At 40.2% G+C, this 23,489-nt stretch overlaps 1 protein-coding gene across 5 annotated transcripts in view; it reads right to left on the reverse strand.

The window, feature by feature from the left end:
- The window catches only part of FAM168A (family with sequence similarity 168 member A), a 206,907-nt gene that overhangs the window by 52,835 nt on the left and 130,583 nt on the right, over positions 1–23,489 (reverse strand). For all 5 annotated transcript variants that reach the window (XM_069553037.1, XM_069553036.1, XM_069553039.1 and 2 more), the window contains exon 2: positions 18,214–18,301. In XM_069553037.1, coding sequence (XP_069409138.1) covers positions 18,214–18,283 — 70 coding nt within the window. In that variant the 5' untranslated portion in view covers positions 18,284–18,301. The remainder of the gene's footprint in view (positions 1–18,213; positions 18,302–23,489) is intronic.

A 23,489-nucleotide genomic window follows, 5' to 3' on the forward strand; every position in this document is an offset into this window, starting at 1 on the left:
CCTAGGAGCTCCAGGCAATACATTTTGGAAGAAAGAACAAGTTAGCACTAGAGGTTCACCAATCTCCCAAAGTATGCACAGACTACTCACAACCAGCTGCCATTAAGAAAACAACAACGTTATGACGATGATTCTCAAGCTTTGTCCACAATACACCTGTACTTGATGGTACTGATCAGGGATGGATGGGTACATGGAAGGAGAAGAGACAGTATGTATGAGTGTATGTATGAGAGGGTAAGGAAACAAACCAAAAACCACCTAATTCTGAGATAACTTTCTTGATGGCTTAGGAGCTGTCAGTGAGTCACAGGTGAATTGGGGTACTGCTTTCTCAAGCTCAGTAGAAATGTCTGGGAAGGGAGGGGAGAACAGAAGTTCCTGGACAGTCTTGTTTATCTAGAATTCTCTACAAATATTCTTTTCTGTGTAGAAGAACGGGCTTAGCGTTAACTGAATCACTGCTTTAGAAGGACGAAAGTTCTTCCCACCAATCCAGATGGCTGCAATCACCATCTAGATTGCAGTTCTGGATTGGAACCCCCCAAAATAAAGTCTCTCACTGTTTCCATTGTTTCTCCATCTATTTGCCATGAAGTGATGGGACCAGATGTCACCATCTTAGTTTTCTGAATGTTGAGTTTTAAGCCAACTTTTTCACACTCCTCTTTCACTTTCATCAAGAGGCTCTTTAGTTCTTCTTTACTTTCTGCCATAAGGCTGGTGTCATTTGCATATTTCAGGTTATTGATATTTCCCCCGACAATCTTGATTCCAGCTTGTGTTTCATCCAGCCCAGGATTTCTCATGATGTACTCTGCATATAAGTTAAATAAGCAGGGTGACAATATACAGCCTTGACATACTTCTTTTCCAATTTGGAACCAGTCTGTTGTCCCATATCCAGTTCTAACTGTTGCTTCTTGACCTGCATACAACTTTCTCAGGAGGCAGGTCAGGTGGTCTGGTATTCCCATCTCTTTAAGAATGTCCCAGAGTTTGTTGTGATCCACACAGTCAAAGACTTTGGCATAGTCAATAAAGCAGAAGTTTTTCTGGAAGTCTCTTGCTTTTTCTATGATCTAACAGATGTTGGCAATTTGATCTCTGGTTCCTCTGCCTTTTCTAAATCCAGCTTGAACATCTCGAAGTTCATGGTTCACGTACTGTTGAAGCCTTGCTTGGAGAATTTTGAGCATTACTAGCATGTGAGATATTCTTGTCTGGAAAATCCCATGGGCAGAGGAGCCTGGTGGCTGCCATCTATGGGGTCACACAGAGTCAGACACGACTGAAGTGACGCAGCAGCAGCAGCAGCAGCAGCAGCAGCAGCAGCAGCAGTATCAGCAGCATGTGAGATGAGTGCAACTGTGCGTTAGTTTGAACCTTCTTTGGTATTGCCATTCTTTGTGACTGGAATGAAAACTGAGCTTTTTCAGGCCTGTGGCCACTGTTCAGTTTTCCAAATTTGCTGGCATATTGAGTGCAGCACTTTCACAGCATCATCTTTCAGGATTTGAAACAGCTCAACTGGAATTCCATCACCTCCACTAGCTTTGTTCGTAGTGATGCTTCCTAAGGCCCACTTGACTTCGCATTCCAGGATGTCTGGCTCTAGATGAGTGATCACACCATCATGGTTATCTGGGTCATGAAGCTCTTTTTGGTATAGTTTTTCTGTGTTTTCTTGCCACCTCTTCTTAGTATCTTTTGCTTCTGTTAGGTCAATACCATTTCTGTCCTTTATTGTGCCCATCTTTGCATGACATGTTCCCTTGATATCTCTAATTTTCTTGAAGAGATCTCTAGTCTTTCCCATTCTATTGTTTTCCCCTATTTCTTTGCATTGGTCACTGAGGAAGGCTTTCTTATTGCTCCTTGCTATTCTTTGGAACTCTGCATTCAAATAGGTATATCTCTCCTTTATTCCTTTGCCTTTCACGTCATTTCTTTTCTCAGCTATTTGTAAGGCCTCCTCAGACAACCATTTTGTCTTTTTGTATTTCTTTTTCTTGGGAATGGTCTTGATTTCTGCCTCCTGTACAATGTCACAAACCTCTGTCCATAGTTCTTCAGGCACTCTTTGGATTGGATATAATCCCTTGAATCTATTTCTTACTTCCACTGTATAAACGTAAGGGATTTGATTTAGGTCGTACCTGAATGGTCCAGTGGTTTTCTCTGTTTTTTTCAACTTAAGTCTGAATTTGGCATAAGGAGTTCATGATCTCAGCCACAGTCAGCTCCCAGTCTTGTTTTTGCTAACTGGATATAGATTCTCCCTCTTTGGCCGCAAAGAATACAATCAATCAGATTTCAGTATTGACCATCTGGTGATGTCCATGTGTAGAGTCTTCTCTTGGGTTGTTGGAAGAGGGTGTTTGCTGTGACCAGTGCATTCTCTTGGCAAAAGTCTGTTAGCCTTTGACCTGCTTCATTTTGTACTCCAAGGCCAAATTTGCCTGTTACTCCAGGTATCTCTTGACTTCCTACTTTTGCATTCTAGTCCCCTATAATGAAAAGGACATTTTTTGGTGGTGTTAGTTCTAGAAGGTCTTATAGGTCTTCATAGAACCATTCAACTTCAGCTTCTTCAGCATTATTGGTTGGGGCATAGACTTGGATTACTGTGATATTAAATGGTTTACCTTAGAAACAAACAGAGATCATTCTGTTGTTTTTGAGACTGCATCCAAGTACTGCATTTTGGACTCTGTTGCTGACTATGATGGCTATTCCATTTCTTCTAATTAAATTTCTAGAAGAAACTTAATATAAATACTATACTAAATATCATTCAGGGCTAAGTACATTTAACATTAAGTATTAAATTATGCTTCCATTAACTACGAATCATAATGGGGGTTTCCCTAGCGACTCAGACCATAAAGAATTTTCCTGCGAAGCAGAAGACCCATGTTCCATCCCTGGGCTAGGAAGATCCTCTGGAGAAGGGAATGCCTACCCACTCGAGTATTCTTGGCTGGAGGATCCCATGGACAGAGGAGCCTGTTGGGCTACAGTCCATGAGGTCGCAAAGAGTCGAACATGACTGAGAGACTAAACACACATACACAAAGGAATCATCATAAACAACTAAGAGAAAATTAAATTGCATGAACTTATTTAGTGAGAAAAGGGAATGAACTCACATGGCTTATCCTTAGTCTCTTTCAGGAGGATCCTTCTGTAAAGGCCTTCCATAGTTTCCTATTGGTCTTGCCCAAGAACATCAGGAGCCCTGGGGCAAGAAGACCTGGACTGACAGAGTTGCTGCAGGAGAGGATTCTGAGTAAGGGTACTGAGCTCACCTCACCTTCCTGGTATCTCAACCTTTCATTAAGGCCAGGGACTCTTAAGAAGGGGCATAGAAAACTGTGTTTAAGAAGAGGCAAAAGAAATAGATTAAGGGTATAAGTTAGCCAGTTGCTTTATAATGAAAGAGAGCTAAAGAAAATTTATAGATTAATGCCCAGAATGTTAGAGCTGGAAGGGAAATTGCTGAACAACTTATTTAAGTCCCTCATAGCCTGGATAGGAAGTGAAAGCAAGACTCTCCCAGTGTCTTGCAGTTATTAGCAACAGAACCAGACCTGGAACTGAGAACTCCACCTTGTGGTTCAAGACCTAGTTCCATGCTTAACCTCTGAGAAGGCTTTCCTGATAACAACCTCTGAAGAGTTATGGCCCTTCCCCTATGTCCACTTTATTCCACAGCAGTTTGTAAGTACATCCATTTATTATGCTAAGTTCTTAGAATAGAGTGGCACATCCCTCTGAGACAGCATGTCTCACTACTGCAACTACCTCCTTACTCGTGTCTTTTTTCTCCTTACAATCTGTGCTGGTTAAGGTAGGAAGTCCATGGAGAGGTAACATACACAAAGGTCACAGTCATTGCATGTATGTGTCTTCACAAAATTGATAATCTTACAATTTGAAGAATAGAGTACATAAGAAACTGGAAGGTCAGAGTTCATCCTGACCAGCTCATTTCCCTCCCTCTGCGTGTGGCAGGAGAACCCTCCCTTCAAACAAAATCTCACCTGGAAGTTTATATATAAGATAGGCCTGAGCAGACATTTACTAGAGGGGAAGAGAACACCTATTTTGCTTAACCCTGCCCTTTACTAGTTTCTAAGGCATCTTGAGGAGCAACTGCCTCATTTTAAAAAACTTATTATTCTTTTATTGAAATACAGTATATAAGTTACAAGTGTACAATATAGTAAGTCATAATTTTTAAAGTTGTAGTTCATTTATAGTTATTATAAAATATTGGCTATATTTCCCATGTTGTACAAAATATTCTTAACCTCCTCATTTTGTTTTATTTTGGAAAGAGCAAGCTGAGCCAAAATAAAGAACTTTTAATTTCAGCCTCCTCTCATTCAGGATGTCATAGAGGTCAGAGAAGTCTTTGGAGCCTCTGTAATGAAATCCTCTACGACCCTGGAAGTCATTTAACCTCCTTGCATCAGTTTTTTCATCTATAAAACTGAACAATAATGTCCATCTTGTGAGATATTAGGAGGCTTAAATGAGATGAACTATATAAAGCACCCAGCTTGTATATCTTGTTACTCAATGAATAGTTACTAATAGAACTACTATTATTAGATTCAAGGATGGAAAACCTGGTGTTCCCCAGAGCTCTGTCCAGCAATCCTGGTGCCAATCCAAAAAGTATCAGCAGTGTAAAGAAGTAAGGGCTAGTACCCTGCAAAGTGGCAAGTGTTAGTCACCCAGTCGTGTCTGACTCTTTGTGACCCCATGGACTGTAGCCCACCAGGCTCCTCTGTCCATGAAATTCTGCTGGCAAGGATACTGGAGTGGGTTGTTATTCTCTTCTCCAGGGGATCTTCCTGACCCAGGGATTAAATCTGGGTCTCCTGCACTGCAGGCAGATTCTTTACCATCTGAGCCACCAAGGAAGCAAAGCAAGTCTGAAATACCTTAAAGCAAAACCTTAAATGAAATCTCTCCAAGCATAAGAAAGCACCTAAATCTTGATTCAAAGCTCTCAGCATGCTAATGAATAAAGTTTTTTTTTCACCAGGGTAGAAGATAGGAAGCCAACTGAGCTATAGAATAATATTTCCATCATTTAACAGAAATATGCCAATGACTGAATACATTGTTGTTACCTCAGCTATTTCTGAGAATCTGTCACTGTGAACAAATACATGGAAAGTACATGTCACCCACCATCAAGCAGGACAATGCTATTTTTTATTTGCCAAGAATAGTGGAAGTATTAGGACCTTACCTGGAAAAAAAAAAATCCTTTCCTGATACTTTCTTTTATGCAATGGTAACAAATCTTTTTTACATGACACCAGGTTTTGTTTTTAAAGGATACCTATATTGGGAGTGACGTCCTAAAGATGTCAGAACAGGAAGGTCCAGAAACTCATCTCTCCACCGAACCTGAACTAGCAGAAACTCTCTGTAGTAACTACTTTGGAACACCAGAATCTAGTCAATAAACAGTTCATTTCAGTCTTTTGCCCAGCCCATGCCCTTTCCCACACTCAGATAGCAGTGATAGTGAAGCCCTAAGTTGCTGGTATGGCCTGCTGGAGCTAGGCTTGGCCGTAAGAACCTTGTTCCTCCACAGGGTTTGTTTATGTGTTTGATTGCTCATAGCTGCTTTTGCTGGCTGAGGGACCAGCACAAAGACTGACAGCCATGGTTCAGCATCCAAGGGCTAAAGTTTATTCCACAGGATTTAAGGAGACAAATGTTGAATGGAATAAACAAAATGTGGCATAAATGAACTGTTACCCAGCTATCAAAAGGAATGAATTCTGATATATGCTACAACATGGATGAACCCTGAAAATATTATGCTAAGTGACATAAGCCAAATAAAAGGACAAATATTGTATGATTCCACTCTTGTGATATCTAAAATAGGGAAATTCAAGGAGGCAGAAACTAGATTAGAGGTTACCAGAGGCTAGAGGAAAGGGAAAGGGAGAATTATCATTTCATGGATAGAGAATTTCTGTTTGGGGTGATGAAAAAGTTCTGGAAATAATATGTTTATACAACATTATGAAGGAACTTAATGCCTCTAAACTGTATACTTAAAATTGTTTAAAATGGTAAATTTTATGTATATTTTGCCACAATAAAGTAAAAAAAATTTTTTTCTTTTACATATACCTATTTTTCACTTAACAATTACAAGCTATAAAACCTAGGAAAAGTTAACATAGTTGAACCTTATTTCTTCATATGCCATAGCTCTTCCTTGTACAGTTATCATGAGAATTGAAGACAATGTTTATAAAGTGCCCAGTACTCCATTTATTAGTCATTAATGGTAGTTATTTAGAGGAGGAAATGGCAACCCACTTCAGTATTCTTGCTGGAAAATTCCAAGAAAAGACAAGCTTGGCAGGCTACAGTCCATGGAGTCACAAAGAACTGGCCATGACTAAGCGTGCACGCGCGCACACACACACACACACACACAATGGTAGTTATTACTATAAAATAATTACCTACAGAAACAGTAATTTATAATTAACATAAACATAATAACAATTAAAAAAATATTTAATGAGTAACTAACTGCCTGCTGTCTTCTAGGCACAGGAGGTTCCTAACCTTCATCCTCAAGGAGTTCTCAGTCTAGGAGACATGAAAAAAAAATGAACAGGAGAACAGGGAGCCAAGAGGAACAGGGAATAACCCAACACCAACACTTCTTTCTTTGGGCAAAAACACTGCTTTCTTTCCTACCAAAATGGGAAATTATCTTGTGATCCAAGAAAGTAGATCAATTATAAGGAAAGAAAAAATTAGTTTAATGCACATGATTCTTGTCCAAACAAGATTTAATCCATTTGCTCTTTGTACTGACATCACACATAATGTATCAGAGGCAGACATACTGCTTGTGTTCCCTTTAAAACCCAGAGAGCACTTGCCTGACAGCCTGGAATTAGAGTCCAGTAAACTCAAGCGCTAGTCTTAGCATTGCCACTTACAAGCGATAAAAACCTGTACACATTTATTGACCTTTCTTAGACTTTCATCTGTAAAATGAATATTTTAATAAAAACTTCTACTTCATACAACTGTTATACAGATTCAACGAAATTACAAATGGTAAAGTTGTAAAGTATTTTCCTTCTTATCTATTATTACATGGGGTTCTGTGGACCCTTGTTTTCTTAAGCTTCAGAGAAAATTTCGCATTGGAGAGTTAAATTTTTTCTTCCAGTTTTGTTGAGATATAATTAACATATAGCACTATATAAGTTTAAGGTGTAAGGAATAATATTTGACTTATATACATCATGAAGTGGTTACATGATAAGTTTAGTGGGCATCCATCATCTCATATATATACAAGATTAAATAAACGGAAAAAATTTTTTTTCTATTCTTTTTTTAAAATATTTATTTATTTGATTGTGTGGATCTTAGTTTTGGCATGTGGGATCTCCCCTGACCAGGGATTGAACCTGGGTTCCCTACATTGGGAGTGAGGAGTCTTAGCCACTGGACCACCAGTGAAGTCCTGAAAAAATACTTTTTTATTTGTGATAGGATTTATTCTTTCAGTAAACTGCATATATATCATACAGCAGTGTTAATTATATTTATCATGCTGTACATTATGTCCCTCGTACTTATTTATAACTGAAAGTTAATTTTGTTTTTAGAAGTCAAATCTGGCTTTGTTAGCAAAGAAGCTGAGATCCAAACTAAACCAGTCCAAGCTGACTACACAGGTAATGCAAGAGTTCGAGCATACCTCCTCCTTGCAGAGAAACTCAAAGGAATTGTTAGATTTCAACTATCCTTGTTCTAAAAAGGAAAATTTGCTATAAACCAAATACGCAAAAGAAAAAGTTCCCTTTTGCTTTCTCTGAGGATCTCTGCAGTCTCTACATAACTCATAAAGAGAACCCATAAGGAGAAAAATTATAATATAATCAAAGAAGAGCAAGGAAACAAAAATTTCAAGAAGGGAGAAGTCAGGAGTATCCAATGATACAGAGGTCAAATAGGATGAAGGCTTAACAACAGCGAGATTGTTAGTAACTACTATAGCAAGACAAGTTGATAAGAATTCTCCTTAGAGGCTATTCTGCAATCAAAGGTGGAAAAGTAACTTAGTGACCTGAGAAGTTTTTCTGAGCAGAGACCAGTTATAATATCAGAAGGGGGTTTCATAGAGTAGTTTCAGGAATCAATCCATTTTCCAGGCTCAACTCAGATCCTAATTACTGTGGTTTCCAAGACACAGTCAAGTGTGCTACAGCAGTTAAAAGCTCTTGCTTTGTAATGGAGAAAACTGGGGCTTGGGGGCTCTGCCATGTATTATGACCTTGGGAAAACTGATCTTTAGTCACTTCGTCTGGAAAATAAGGGCTATCTCCCCAGACTTGTTATAAGAAATAAATATGAGGGGGAAAAACCCATAAAAGTTATTTCCAAAGACCAAAGTACAAATGTCAGTCTTAAAACCTCCACCAGGTGGTCCTTACAGAAGAGTAAAATGTGCAGGGCCGGGTCACTGCAAAGAAAGATTTTTTTTTAACCCTCAGATTATTTCATTGTATTTTCAGGCTATCAGCTTACTTATTAAAGTCCTCTAGCTGACAAACTGCCATGTCAAATACAAATCTGGGGACTTCTCTGGTAGCCCAGAGGTTAAGAATCCATGCTTCAATTGCAGCGGGCGTGGGTTTGATCCCTGGTTGGGAAATTAAGATCCTACATGCCATGTAGCATAGCCAAAATAAATCAATTAAAAGACATTTTTAAAAAAATCAGCTGCTTAAACTAATACATTTTTTTTAAGTAAAGAAAGCATTCTAGAGGGGAAAAAAAACTGGTGGAAAATGCTAGTAAAGTCTGAACATACCAATTTCCTAGCTTTGCAACCCTGAAGGCCATGTCTTTTGTGGGGAGGGATAAATAGCATATTGAACGTGTTTGCTGTATATTGAAGCCAAGAAATTCACTTAGGGCTCAGCACAGGAGTGGGGAGAGCATGTGAGCTGGTGTGGCCCAGCAAAAGATGGGGAAATGGCCAGGAAAGGATGTAGAGAAGGAAGGTTTTCAAGGATAAAACCTTGGTTGCTCTTTGTGATAGTGAGACAATGAATATACAGACCCAGGATGGGTACACTTTAGGTAACAGCCTAGCTTCAATACTTTCCTCAACAGTTCTTCATTGTCTCACCTATAAAATGATGAGTTAGTGCAAGGGGGTCCATCTGTTCTCACACTTCAGAATTCTTTTCTAACTGGATTTTTGAAATTCTACTACATGTCAATGGTTGGCCCCATTACATTTATTACTCCCAGCTGTCTTGTAAAGGTGGCATTCACAGTCCTTTTCCTTTTTGCAAAGGATATACTGAAGCCCAGAAAGGTTAATAATTTATCTGATGTCACACAGTTTTTAAGTGGCAGAATCAGGTCTATAATCTAAGTCACTAACTCCATATCCCATATTCTTTTCCCTATATGGTATGCTCATTGCTGTGCACTGTGATAACCATTAACTGAGCATCAGTGATGAGCACGGTACCAGAGGCTTTATAAACATTCTCATGGACCAGTGAACCAACCATCTGTATAGATCATTATCCCATTTTACAGTTGAGGAAACTGAGACTCAAAAAGGTTAAATAACTTGCTCAAGCTTGCACAGTTAATCAGTGGCAGAGCCTAGATTCTACTCCAGATCTGACAGAATCCAAAACCTGTCCTCTTCTCAGCACATATACCTCCAGTGACACTTGGACACTCTCACCATTAGAACATTTTAAGAAAAGAAGAGAAAAAGGAAAAAACCAGAAAAGTAGACAACGTTTAGATCTTAACTACACTTCAAACTTCTAGCAGAGAAACATTTCTGAGACCTTTCAGAAAAAGAAATGTCCCAGTATGTAAAGAGCCTATTTTCATGGTCAATCCATGTAAAGCATATTCAAGTGTTCACTGTACTTACTTTCTTTACTGTAAGCTGGAGCTGCCACAACAAAATAACACAGACTGACTGCGTGGTTTAAACAACAGAGATTTCTTTCTCAGAGTTCTGGAGGCTGAAAGTATGTGGATCAGGGTGCCAGTCTGGCTGAGTTCTAGTGAGGGCTCTCTCTTCCTGGCTTGCTAACGGCAAGCCCTCTTGCTGTGTCCTTCTGAGGCAGGAGAGAAATACCCCACCTCACCCCCCACCACCAGGATAAAGCAACTGGAAATTCATTTCCTATAGACCAAAACTCCAGAACAAGAAGAGCAGGACAATTAAGGGAGAAGGCTGGGCCCTGCCCAGATCATGTATTTCTCATTCTCGAAGTCAGAAGACCTCTCGGACTACACATGTGCAGAAAGGTTCCTTGGTGGTCAAAGAGGAATATTGTCAAGGGATGCGTGCACACACATGGGAGGATCCCAAGATATACCAAATATGGACTGCAAACCAGGCAAAATCAAAATGATTGGCCAAAAGGAAACCGGAAGAAATGCTCCATAAAAGTACTTTAAACTGAGGGTGCAACTCAGCAAGTCAGGGAGTGTCCCTCTGAGTCTGCCCATGTGTCTATCCACACATACTGTACTCTTTTTCCTCTTAATAAATACTTCACTTGCTTCACTACTTTCTGTCTTTGTGGAAAATCTTTTCTGCAAAGTCGAAGGGCCAGGGCCCTTGTCACTGACCACTGCCTAATGGCTAGGATCTGGTACTTTTACCACCATGACCTGGCCTCAATCTCTGGCTGGAAACCAAAGCCCTGATACAAGCTGTTGCAGGCCAAGGCCACCCAAGATCACTCCCATGGCAGAGAGAGAACTCTGGTGTCTTCCTCTCCTCTTATAAAGGTACTAATCCTACTGTGAAGGCCCTCCTCTCATGACCTCATCTAAACCTAATTACCTTCCAAAGGCTCCATCTCCAAATACCATCACATTGGGGGGCCAGGGTTTCAATGTATGAATCTAGGGGGACATAAACACTCAGTCTACAACACTACCTATACTTTCAGTATTTTAAAGTATATGAACAGATTATTCTTTAAATTAACTTTTCCAAGATGTGCAAGGAGCTAGTTATAACCACTTCATAGGATTACTGCAAACATAAAAATAAATAGTCTGTAAAACACTGAGCTCAATTTTTGGCATACAGTAAGTGCTCAGTAAAGGAGCTTTAAAAAGGAGATAGAGAGAGAACTGTCAACTGGCTAGAAGACAGCTGTTCACTGGAATACACTATTGCTGTGACACTGTGATTTATAAAAAGCATATATTTAGTCTTCATCCCTGTTCCTGGCACAGGGTTCCTAAAAACCCGTGAAATTTTCCTAAGTGATAAGAGCAATAAAGATGCCTTTTCTTGGGGGGGTCCATGCTATGTGGCATGCAGGATCTTACATCCCAAACAGGAGGAGAAGGACTGCAGGTTGAATCAAACTCCAAAGGTCAATCATACCTATATACTGAAAGAAAGCAAGCAAAAGTCCCTCAGTCGTGTCTGACTTATTGCAACCTCATGGACTATACATACAGTCCATGGAATTCTCCAGGCCAGAATACAGAATGCTACGTGGCATGCAGGATCTTACATCCCAAACAAGAGGAGAGGGACTGCAGGTTGAATCAAACTCCAGTGGTCAATCATACCTATATACTGAAAGAAAGCAAGCAAAAGTCCCTCAGTCGTGTCTGATTTATTGCAACCTCATGGACTATACATACAGTCCTGGAATTCTCCACGCCAGAATAGCCTTTCCCTTCTCCAGGGGATCTTCCCAACCCAGGGATCAAACCCAGGTCTCCCCCATGGCAGGCAGACTCTTTACCAGCTGAGCCACAAGGGAAGCCCAATAATACTGGAGTGGGTAGCCTATCCCCCCTCCAGCGGATCTTCCTGACCCAGTAATTGAACCGGGGTCTCCTGCATTGCTGGTGGATTCTTTATCAACTGAGCTATCAAAAATCAAAAAGGACAAAGTTCAGAGAGCTTCTAGGTTGGTGAACACGTAGAGGTACAGGGAGAGTGGCACCCTCTAGAGGATCCACATTCCTTCCTGTATTCACTGTCTTTTGCATCTCTTCCATCCGCCTGTTCCTCAGTTACAAGCTTTTATAATAAACCAATAATCTAGTGAATAAACTGGTTTCCTAAGTTCTGTGAGCTGCCCTGGCAATTAACTGAACCCAGGGAGGGAATTATAGGAACCTCAGATTTACAGTCAGTCAGTGAGAAACACAGGTCACAACCTGGACTTGCGATTGGCATCTGAAATGAGGACAGTTTTATGGGACTGAGCTCTCAACCTGTGGAATCCAAGCAGTGTCAGAATTGAGTTGAATTGTGTCAGAATTGAGTTGAATTGCAGGACACCCTGCTGGTGTCAGAGAATAGCTTGGTGTGGGGAAAGAATCCACACATTGGAATTGGTGTCACAATTGTAACTGCAAAGCTGTATTTTATTTCCCTATTTCAGAAGGAATTTCAAATCAAGAATTTTTCCAACTTCTCCATTCCTTGTAGCCACCACCCTGTTACCTCTGAAGCAGACACCACCACAATGGACTTGACCCTCCACTTATACTGCCCCCACTCTGAGCCTACCCCAAACTGTTGTCAGGAGCTAGCTGCTTGCTCCTCAAACGTGAGGCTCCCTACTCCTAGAAACTGAAAAGACAATCCTTTCCCCTAGTTTATCATTGGAAGCAGTGAAAAAAGCACATATTTTAAGACAAATCAGCTTGCTATAACAGAAAGCATTATCACTTTGAAATCATAAAGACCCGAGTTCAAATCTTTCTTCATCCTTCAGATGCTATATATATACTGGCCAAATAATACAACATGAATTAAACTATCAGTTACTTTAACTTAAAAGAAGAGTACTACGGAGTTTATGATTAGTAAGATTACAATTATACTGTTCATTCTAGGAATCAGCAAACTAAAATGGACTGGAATGGGTGAATTTAACTCAGATGACCATTATATCTACTACTGTGGGCAGGAATCCCTCAGAAGAAATGGAGTAGCCATCATGGTCAACAAAAGAGTCCTAAATGCAGTACTTGGATGCAGTCTCAAAAACGACAGAATGATCTCTGTTCGTCTCCAAGGCAAACCATTCAATATCATAGTTATCCAAGTCTATGCCCAAACCAGTAACGCTGAAGAAACTGAAGTTGAATGGTTTTATGAAGACCTACAAGACCTTTTAGAACTCACACCCAAATAAGATGTCCTTTTCATTATAGGGGACCGGAATGCAAAAGTACAAAGTCAAGAAACACCTGAAGTAACAGGCAAATTTGGCCTTGGAATGTGGAATGAAGCAGGGCAAAGACTAATATAGTTTTGCCAAGAAAATGTACTGGTCATAGCAAACACTCTCTTCCAACAACACAAGAGAAGACTCTACACATGGACATCACCAGATGATCAACACCGAAATCAGACTGATTATATTCTTTGCAGCCAAAGATGGAGAAGCTCTATACAGTCAACAAAAACAAGACCAGGAGCTGACTGTGGCTCAGATCATGAACTCCTTATTACAAGATTCAGACTTAAATTGAAGAAAGTAGGGAAAACCGCTAGATCATTCAGGTATGACCTAAATCAAATCCCTTATGATTATACAGTGGAAGTGAGAAATACATTTAAGGGCCTAGATCTGATAGATAAGAGTGCCTGATGAACTATGGAATGAGGTTCATGACATTGTACAGGAGACAGGGATCAAGACCATCCCCATGGAAAAGAAATGCAAAAAAGCAAAATGGCTGTCTGGGGAGGCCTTACAAATAGCTGTGAAAAGAAGAGAGGTGAAAAGCAAAGGAGAAAAGGAAAGATATAACCATCTGAATGCAGAGTTCCAGAGAATAGCAAGAAGAGATAAGAAAGCCTTCTTCAGCGATCAATCCAAAGAAACAGAGGAAAACAACAGAATGGGAAAGACTAGAGATCTCTTCAAGAAAATTAGAGATACCAAGGGAACATTTCATGCAAAGATGGGCTCGATAAAGGACAGAAATGGTATGGACCTAACAGAAGCAGAAGATATTAAGAAGAGGTGGCAAGAATACACGGAAGAACTGTCCAAAAAAGATCTTCACAACCCAGATAATCATGATGATGTGATCACTAATCTAGAGCCAGACATCTTGGAATGTGAAGTCAGGTGGGTCTTAGAAAGCATCACTATGAACAAAGCTAGTGGAAGTGATGGAATTCCAGTTGAGCTGTTTCAAATCCTGAAAGATGATGCTGTGAAAGTGCTGCACTCAATATGCCAGCAAATTTGGAAAAGTCAGCAGTGGCCACAGGACTGGAAAAGGTCAGTTTTCATTCCAATCCCAAAGAAAGACAATGCAAAAGAATGCTCAAACTACCGCACAATTGCACTCATCTCACATGCTAGTAAAGTAATGCTCAAAATTCTCCAAGCCAGGCTTCAGCAATACGTGAACCGTGAACTCCCTGATGTTCAAGCTGGTTTTAGAAAAGGCAGAGGAACCAGAGATCAAATTGCCAACATCTGCTGGATCATGGAAAAAGCAAGAGAGTTCCAGAAAAAACATCTATTTCTGCTTTATTGACTATGCCAAAGCCTTTGACTGTGTGGATCACAAGAAACTGTAGAAAATTCTGAAAGAGATGAGAATACCAGACCACCTAACCTGCCTCTTGAGAAATCTGTATGCAGGTCAGGAAGCAACAGTTAGAACTGGACATGGAACAACAGACTGGTTCCAAATAGGAAAAGGAGTACATCAAGGCTGTATATTGTCACCCTGCTTATTTCACTTATATGCAGAGTACATCATGAGAAATGTTGGACTGGAAGAAATGCAAGCTGGAATCAAGATTGCCAGGAGAAATATCAATAACCTCAGATATGCAGATGACACCACCCTTATGGCAGAGAGTGAAGAGGACCTAAAAAGCCTCTTGATGAAGGTGAAAGAGGAGCGAGAAAAAGTTGGCTTAAAGCTCAATATTCAGAAAACGAAGATCATGGCATCTAGTCCCATCACTTCATGGGAAATAGATGAGGAAACAGTGGAAACAGTGTCAGACTTTATTTTTGGGGGTTCCAAAATCACTGCAGATGGTGATTGTAGCCATGAAATTAAAAGACGCTTACTCCTTGGAGGAAAAGTTATGACCAACCTAGATAGCATACTGAAAAGCAGAGACATTACTTTTCCAACAAAGGTCCGTCTAGTCAAGGCTATGGTTTTTCCTATGGTCATGTATGGATGTGAGAGTTGGACTGTGAAGAAGGCTGAGCGCCGAAGAATTTTTGCTTTTGAACTGTGGTGTTGGAGAAGACTCTTGAGAGTCCCTTGGACTGCAAGGAGATCCAACCAGTCCATTCTGAAGGAGATCAACCCTGGGATTTCTTTGGAAGGAATGATGCTAAAGCTGAAGCTCCAGTACTTTGGCCACCTCATGCGAAGAGTTGACTCATTGGAAAAGACTCTGATGCTGGGAGGGATTGGGGGCAGGAGGAGAAGGGGACGACCGAGGATGAGATGGCTGGATGGCATCACGGACTCGATGGACGTGAGTCTGAGTGAACTCCGGGAGATGGTGATGGACAGGGAGGCCTGGTGTGCTGCGATTCATGGGGTCGCAAAGAGTCGGACACGACTGAGCGACTGAGCTGAACTGAAGATTATAATTAATGAAGTACCTAGTATGTACTTGTCAAATGGTAATTAACACTCTTTAATATAACCATTATTTTTACTAACAATAATAGTGAATGTTTACTCTAATGTATTGTATTTGACATCTGTTTTACAGGTTATGTCACTTGGATCTTTATTTCTTGCAATTTGGAAGAAAAGATAACTTGATTTGCTTACTCCATATCACCTAGAAAAGCTGGATAAAAAGTATAACAAGCATTTTATGTTATATAACAAATACAGGCAGACTTGAGATTTTAAGAAAGAGAAGAAATCTCCTGAGGTCAAAAAATGAAAAGGAAATTGAAAAGTAGAAAGAAAACTGGAAGCTTAGGTTAAAAAAGAAAATTTCCTTAAGAATTGAAACCTTGGCCTGTGCGAAGTTTGAATGTATTCTACTTATATGGAGTTTATACCATCTGTGCAGTCTTAGAATCCCAAAAGAAAAATTAAAAACATAGTTCCAGGCTGATAATAATCCTTGGTGATTAGTAGAAACAAAGACAATCACCCCTCTCTCCCTGCAGAGGAGTACTAATTATCTCATTTAATTCTCACAACTGTCCTATGAAATAGTATTATCCCAATTATAAAAGAAATTCAAATTTAGGAAGGTTAAGTGATTTGTCCAAAGTCATCTAGCTATTATCTGAAAAAGCTGGGATTTTAACTTGCTTGTTGTTCACTCCGTTGAAACACATTTATCAATATGTTATACTGCTAATCTTCTTTGTGCAAATCAATAGATAAATGCAACTGCTTCTTTCTCAGGTTTAGCAACTCAGTAAGCATGAAGGCAGCCAGGATCTCATGAAACCTGAAGGATTCCCCCCCGGCTCTGTCTACCAAAGCAGCTCGGTCCCCTCTGGTAAAGGACTTAGATTGCTGGAATATTCTGAACCAGGAAGAGAAAAAGCAACAGGCTCCCTGAGCTAGTGGGGCATAGGATACTGCCAAATGGATCCTGGTTACTGATATTAATGGTATTAGAATAAACATACTATAGAAGCCCAAACAGAATGTATTTACTATTGGAGTTAAGTCAGGATAATAAAGCTGTTGTGATAAACACAAACATGTGAAATTGAAAATTAATGATGACAGCTTAGTCACATCAGGCTCAATATATTCCTAAATATTATTTGGGTTGCACAGCATTCAGAAAATCCCAATTTACAAGCATAAATAGCTGCAAATATGTTAGCACACACTGATCATCTTGTGTATATGCAGGTTTTATAAAAATAGTTCTAAATACTTTTCAGAACTCGTATCAAATATTTGAGGATTTTTGAAGCCCCGCACCCCACAATGTTCTAATTGAACAAAAATTTGGAGCAACCAGACAAAAAGTTCTCAGAGATCCCTCTATTCCCAATCTAGGAGGCTATACAGCATACATAGTAAAGTGCAAATTTATAAAAAGGAACCAGTACGCTCCACACACCCTCTCTCCCTTCCAGGGTGAAACTCTCTATCCTCCCATCTCCGATTCTGCCACCACGACCGTTATTACTCTACTTGTTAAACTCTATTTCCCATTTCCCCCACTCCTCTACATTTTAGTCCAGCTAATCTCAAGTAGACTGTACCTTGACCATACTTTCTTACCTCCAGGTGTTCATTCATACTGTTATCGTCACCTTGGATTTATTTTCATTATATTTTTTAAGGCTCATGATATACTAAGCACCATGCTAGATAATTTATATATATTTTCTCATTTACTTCCATTATGATACATCCTGCCCATTCTTAGTTATTTGTAAATAATAACCATTATTAAGTACTTACTTGGTGCCATACTTTATATGATGAGTGCCTCACACTGCTCATTTAATCCTTGCAGCAGCCCATGAAACATGGTAACACTATTGCTCTCATTTTATAATGAGAACACCGAGGCTCTGGAAGGTTAAAAAACTTGCCCAAGGCCAGGTAAGGGATAGAATTCCCCCTGGAAAAGTGCTGTCTGAGCTCAGAGAAAAGATGGTAAAGGACAGGGTGAAGCTGTCAGGAGACACTGGCATTCTAGACGACATTCACAAAGGCAGTGCAATAGGAAACAGTGTGGTGTGCAGTCAGGAAAGAGATCAGCCTCCAGAATCAGCAGGCCTGGGTCAAACACCTAGTTTTGTTTTGTGACTTCACTGCAACTATATTTTTCTCATCTGTGAAATGGTGATAATAGGCTTCACCGTGTATAATTAAGATTAAAGTTAAACATGATATGTAAAAGTGCCCAGTACAGCACTAGGCCTGTGGTAGGTACTCAGTAATAAATAAATGTTACCTCCCTTCCTTTCCCCTAGAGGCAGTTCAATAATCCATGGTCTTAAGAACATCATTTTTATCTCCACTCAACTCCAGACATGTCTCCCTTCTACAAGTTTCCAAGCTTTACAAGGGCTTTTGGAGGTGTCAGATGCCAAAAGTCATTGAGCCCCTTATGTGGTAGGGTCCTTAACCACCACTTCTCAAACTCAGAGTCATTCTCACACCACTCACCTGTGTAGGCCATGTTCTTCGGGTTGCCATAAGGAGCCCCAGGCTGCACGGGGCTATAAACAGGGTTCATTGTGGACAACTGAGAATCCTACAGAAAAACAAACAAACAAAAAACCAGCATTGATTATTGATTGCTCATTCTCCCTGACATCAGCTTCTGATCTATAATCTTCAAGTGACACAGAGAAGCAACGTAGTATAACAGAAGGAGGACTTTAAAAAAAAAAAAAAAAGCCGCTTGTTTGTACCTGGCCCTTTGCTAGACACTTTTCCCACTGTACACATGAAGATACTGAGAGGCAGAGAAGTGACACAATTGGCCTAATGTCAGCCCCAGCCTTTTGATTCTCAGCTCAGTACTAGTCCCACTATCCCATAAGTTCAGCTACCATGAGTGTACTGTGTGGCACTGGCCAAGTCTCTTCCCCTCTCTAGGCTTCAGTGTCCTGACAAAAAATCAATTACTTCAGGTTCTCTGCGGTCCTTTCTAAGGATGCCTGTCTATGAGCTAGGACAGGATGCACTTCTACTGCTCACCAGGGAGCCCCAGTGCCTGGTAATAAGCACACAGACTGCTGGAAAAAGAGTAGCAAGTGTGTTATCCACCCTTTGTACTTACAGAAGACAAGATACACTAGCAGCAGTTGTGGGGGAAAATGGGAATTTATTGCCATTGACCATTTTAATGCAAACAAGGAAACACAGCCAAGGTCTCTTTCAAAATTTATTCAAGGGAAAGAAACAAACTTGGAAATTTGTGTGCAATAAGTATCACCTGCACAAGTGCTCTGTTAATTACTTTAATGAAGCACATTCTCCATTCTGATTAATGGAGTATTAAGCTCTATTAGCCAGCCAATTTGTCCCATCTTGTTTAGGGAACCAACTCTGATACACAGGCCAACACATGTTTGAAAACGTGTCTCCAAATATATTATTTACACTTCATAAAAATCAAGCTATTTCCTCCTAAGTAGGCTCACATGATAGAAAGGCAATATCTTAGGTCATTAACTTCTTCCATAAAACCTCAGGACAGGAAACAAGTCAAAAGCTGAAGACAAGCAGTTAAAGTCAACAGCTGGCTTGATGACAATTGTTCTGAGATTAATTAGCCTGTCCAGGGTTCTGGAATGAGAGGTGGAGGAAAGATGGGTTCCCAAAGAGAGGAAGGTGGGGCAAACAGGTAAAAAAGAAAATGCCATTGGTCAAATTCAGACGACAGAACTTCTTGAAATGTACCCAATGTGCAGCCCTGGCAAATCACCCCAGGGCAACAGGCTAGATTAAACCATCATCAATTGACAACCTGAAACTAGAACAACCTGATGAAAGTTATAGGAAATATACACATTACGGCACAAATTAAGAAAAAAACATACTTGCAGCCAGAGTTATCCAAGAATACTGCCAGAACATGCGTGTGTGCTCAGTTGTGTCCGACTTTGTGATACAGACTGTAGACCACCAGGCTTCTCTGTGCAGGGCATTTACCAGGTAAGAATGTTGGAGTGGGTTGCCGTTTCCTTCTCCAGGGGATTTTCCCAACCCAGGAATCAAATCCACATCTCCTGCATCAGCAAGCAGATCCTTTACCACTGCACCATCTGGGAAGTCCACCATCAAGTACATTCTCTCTAAATATAAGCACCCTCCTGGCAAGGTGCTAAGAGAGTTCACAGATATTAAAATACATTGCAAACTACAAAGTGGAATGCAGATGTAAGTAATGATGGTAATAGCCTCGGATCTCTCTTCTACCCAACAGGTTCTCTGTTAAATAAGCCAGGGTAAGGAAGACTGCTAAGCAGCACAACAGGTCCTATAAATATCTGAGCACTCTCCTACTGAGAAGCTACTCTTTGTTGCTGATTGGACGAAGTTTGAAATTGCTCTTCATAACCAAAGAAACTCATCAGTTTTGAAACTGGTCTCCTGCTGCTCAAAAAATGAGAACCACAGCCTCAGAAGGAGACCATGCCTGAGCAGCACTCCAGAACAGCGTGGACTCCAACCTCAACAAATGACTGGCAGAAATGAGATCTGCCAGGGGTTCAAAATGCAGAATAAGAATACAATAGGCAGACAGAGTTCCTGGCTTTCAAGGGAAGGTCAGCCTTTTACAACAGAATCCACACACGAATAGTTTCAGGGACAGGCTAAAAATGAGTAGGAAGATCACAAGCTCTATTATCAGGCAGATTTAGGTTCAAATTCTGGAACTGCCACATACCAAATGTGGGACCACAGGCAAGTCCACTAACTTTCCTGAGCCTCAGTTCCCACTAGACTCAAAATGGGAAAGAATAACACATACTTTGCAGAGTTGTTGTAGGTATTGTTTTAAAGCTAGGTTTATTGAGGTACAATTAACATGTAGTAAAATCTACTTCTTTTAGGCATACAGTTCTATGAGCTCTGAAAAATGTATACAGTTGTAGAAACACCAACACAATTAGGATACAAAGTATTTTCACCATCCCCAAAAGTTCTCTATCTTTGGAGTCAACACCCTCCCCTTAAATCCTAACTGTGGCAACCTTTGTTTTCTGTTGTGGTTTTGTATACTCAAATATCAACTTTTATTGTAACAAGATGAAAAAAGTGAGGCTGAGAAATGGCAAATGTACAGCCTGAGGTCACAAAGTAAGTAAGGGACAAGGTTAAGACTAGCACCCCAAATCAAAGACCTAAATGAGACAGCTAAAAAGATAAAACTCATAGAAGAAAAAAAGAAAAGATAGCAAAACCTTTACAACCTTGGATTTGGCAATGGTGTCTTTATTATGATACTAATAGCCCCTGAGAGATCCCACCATGGAGGCAACTACTGGGTCCTTGCTGGACACACACAGGCAGTTATGAGAAAATAAAGGCACTGACTGCCTGACTTCTATTCCTGCCAGCTGTACAGGATATTAGCTGCCACATGCTATCAATCCAACCTGATTTCACTTCTTCAGTAAGATAAGTGCCAAGGTGTAGTCCCATTTAGCTCCCTCTCTAGAGCTGAGTATGGAGTTGCCCCTGCTCCGTGGGGTTGAACCACAGTAAGTCTACATTACTTGTGTCAGAAAACACAACTCTGCAATAGCTTCCCATCTCATTCAGGATAAAATCTAAAGTCCTTACATGCTTCAATCATGTCTGACTCTGCAACCCTATGGACTGTAGCCCGCCAGGCTCCTCTGTCCATGTGATTCTCCATGCAGGAATACTGGAGTGGGTTGCCATGCCCCTCTTCCAGAAGACCAAAGCGGGATCCTCCCCACCCAGGGATCCTTCCCATGTCTCTTATATCTCCTGCACTGGCAGGCAGGTTCTTTACCACTAGTGCCACCTGGGGAGCCCCTATAAAGGTCTATGAGGCCTTATAGATCTGGTCTCACATGTCCACCACTCTGGTTGCAACTCCTACTACTATCTCTTGATTTCTACAAGGGACATTCTTGTTCCCTGAACACACATGTATGCTGATGCCTCAGGGCCTTTGCACTTGCTCCTTCTCACACCAAAAATGCCCCTCCCCAAATATTCAAATAACATACTCCCTCACTTCATTCAGTTCTCTAAACAAATGTCACCGTGTCTGAAGTTAATTCCTTAGCCAACCTATCTAAAAATAACTCCTACTGTTATTCTGTCCCCAATTTCTGTTTTACTTTTCCCATTGACCCCAATCATTAACTGATACCCTTTCTTGTCGATTTGCTTATTCTTTCCCCCATTAGAGTTGTAAGTTCCATAAGAACAAGGATTCTGTTTATTTTTTCTTGAATCCCCAATACCCAAAATATTACCTAGTATATAATGGTCACTAAATGCATAGTAGTTGAATACATAATGAACCATCCTTCATGCTTCCTGCAAAAAACAACTCTGGAATAGCTTCAAGGTGTTTGGCACTTCTTGGCATATTTCAGTTAACAACTTGGCTTCACATCTCTCCAGCATTTACTTCCAATGTTCAGAGAAGCCTCTACTGATAACTCATCTTGGGCAGTACAAGCAGTGGTGAGCTGAGTGGCAGCATGATGACTAAGGAAAACAGACAGAGGTGCTAAAGACTTCCCTCCTCGTGGAGCTGGACTTCATCCCCAGACTCTCTGACAAGTAGCCTGCTACTGCTGCTGCCCTCAAAAATATCTGAACAATCTCTTTCAAATCAATAGCAAAATCTATGAGCACAAAATGACAAGAAAAATTTCAGGGGTGAAGAGTGAACACTTAGAAGTACCATATGCAAAACAGGTTGCAGTGATTTAAATTAACGTAGTTTACAAACTACCTATATAAGGTTTTAAAGAACTTTACCATTTACAAGGCTTATATAGATGGTACCCAAATTATGAAGAGTTTGGTTAAGATTTTTCAACTTTACAATGGTACCAAAGCAATATGCATTCAGTAGGAAAATACTTTGAATTCTGAATTTTGCTTTTCCTGGGCTAGTGTATGCAGCGCAATACTCTCTCATGATATTTGGCAGCAACAGCAATAAGCTACAGCTCCCAGTCAGTCAAGGGTAAACAACCAACTTACATGTGCAACCATTCTGTATCCATATAACCATTCTATTTTTCACTTAAAATATAGTATTTAATAAATTATATGAGAGATTCAACATTACAAAATAGGCTTCGTGTTAGATGATTTTGCTCAAATGTAGGCTATTGTGTTCTGAGCATGTTTAAAGTAGGCTAGGCTAAACCATGATGTTTGGAAGGTTAGGTGCATTAAACGCATTTTCAACTTAAAATGAGTTTATTGGGATGAGATGGCTGGATGGCATCACCGACTTGATGGACATGAGTTTGAGTGAACTCCGGGAGTTGGTGATGGACAGGGAGGCCTGGCGTGCTGTGATTCATGGGGTCACAAAGAGTCGGACACAACTGAGCGACTGAACTGAACTGAACTGAACCTCACTGTAAGTTAAGAAAGATCTAGTTTATAATGAGATTTTAATCACTATTTCACTTGATCCTTTGAAGTAAGCAACACAAGGATTGCTAATTTCATTTGACAGATAAAGAAATGAAAGCTTACAGGTTTAATGTTTATTAGAATGGATACTATTAAAAAAACAAAAAGATATAGCGTCTGCCCAAAGGAGGCTATGGTCTAGTTAGGGAATTTTGAAAGTTAAATAAAAATAAACATGCCAAAAATAATGAAATTTTTAAGTTCAGAGGTGGAACTTGTGGAATACCTAAATTGCTTAGCAAACCCTCTTCCCTAAAAGCAACAATAAAACTGAACGAAACTGTCAAAAA

The sequence above is a fragment of the Ovis canadensis genome, chromosome 15, assembly GCF_042477335.2.
Source record: "Ovis canadensis isolate MfBH-ARS-UI-01 breed Bighorn chromosome 15, ARS-UI_OviCan_v2, whole genome shotgun sequence".
Lineage (NCBI taxonomy): Eukaryota > Metazoa > Chordata > Mammalia > Artiodactyla > Bovidae > Ovis > Ovis canadensis.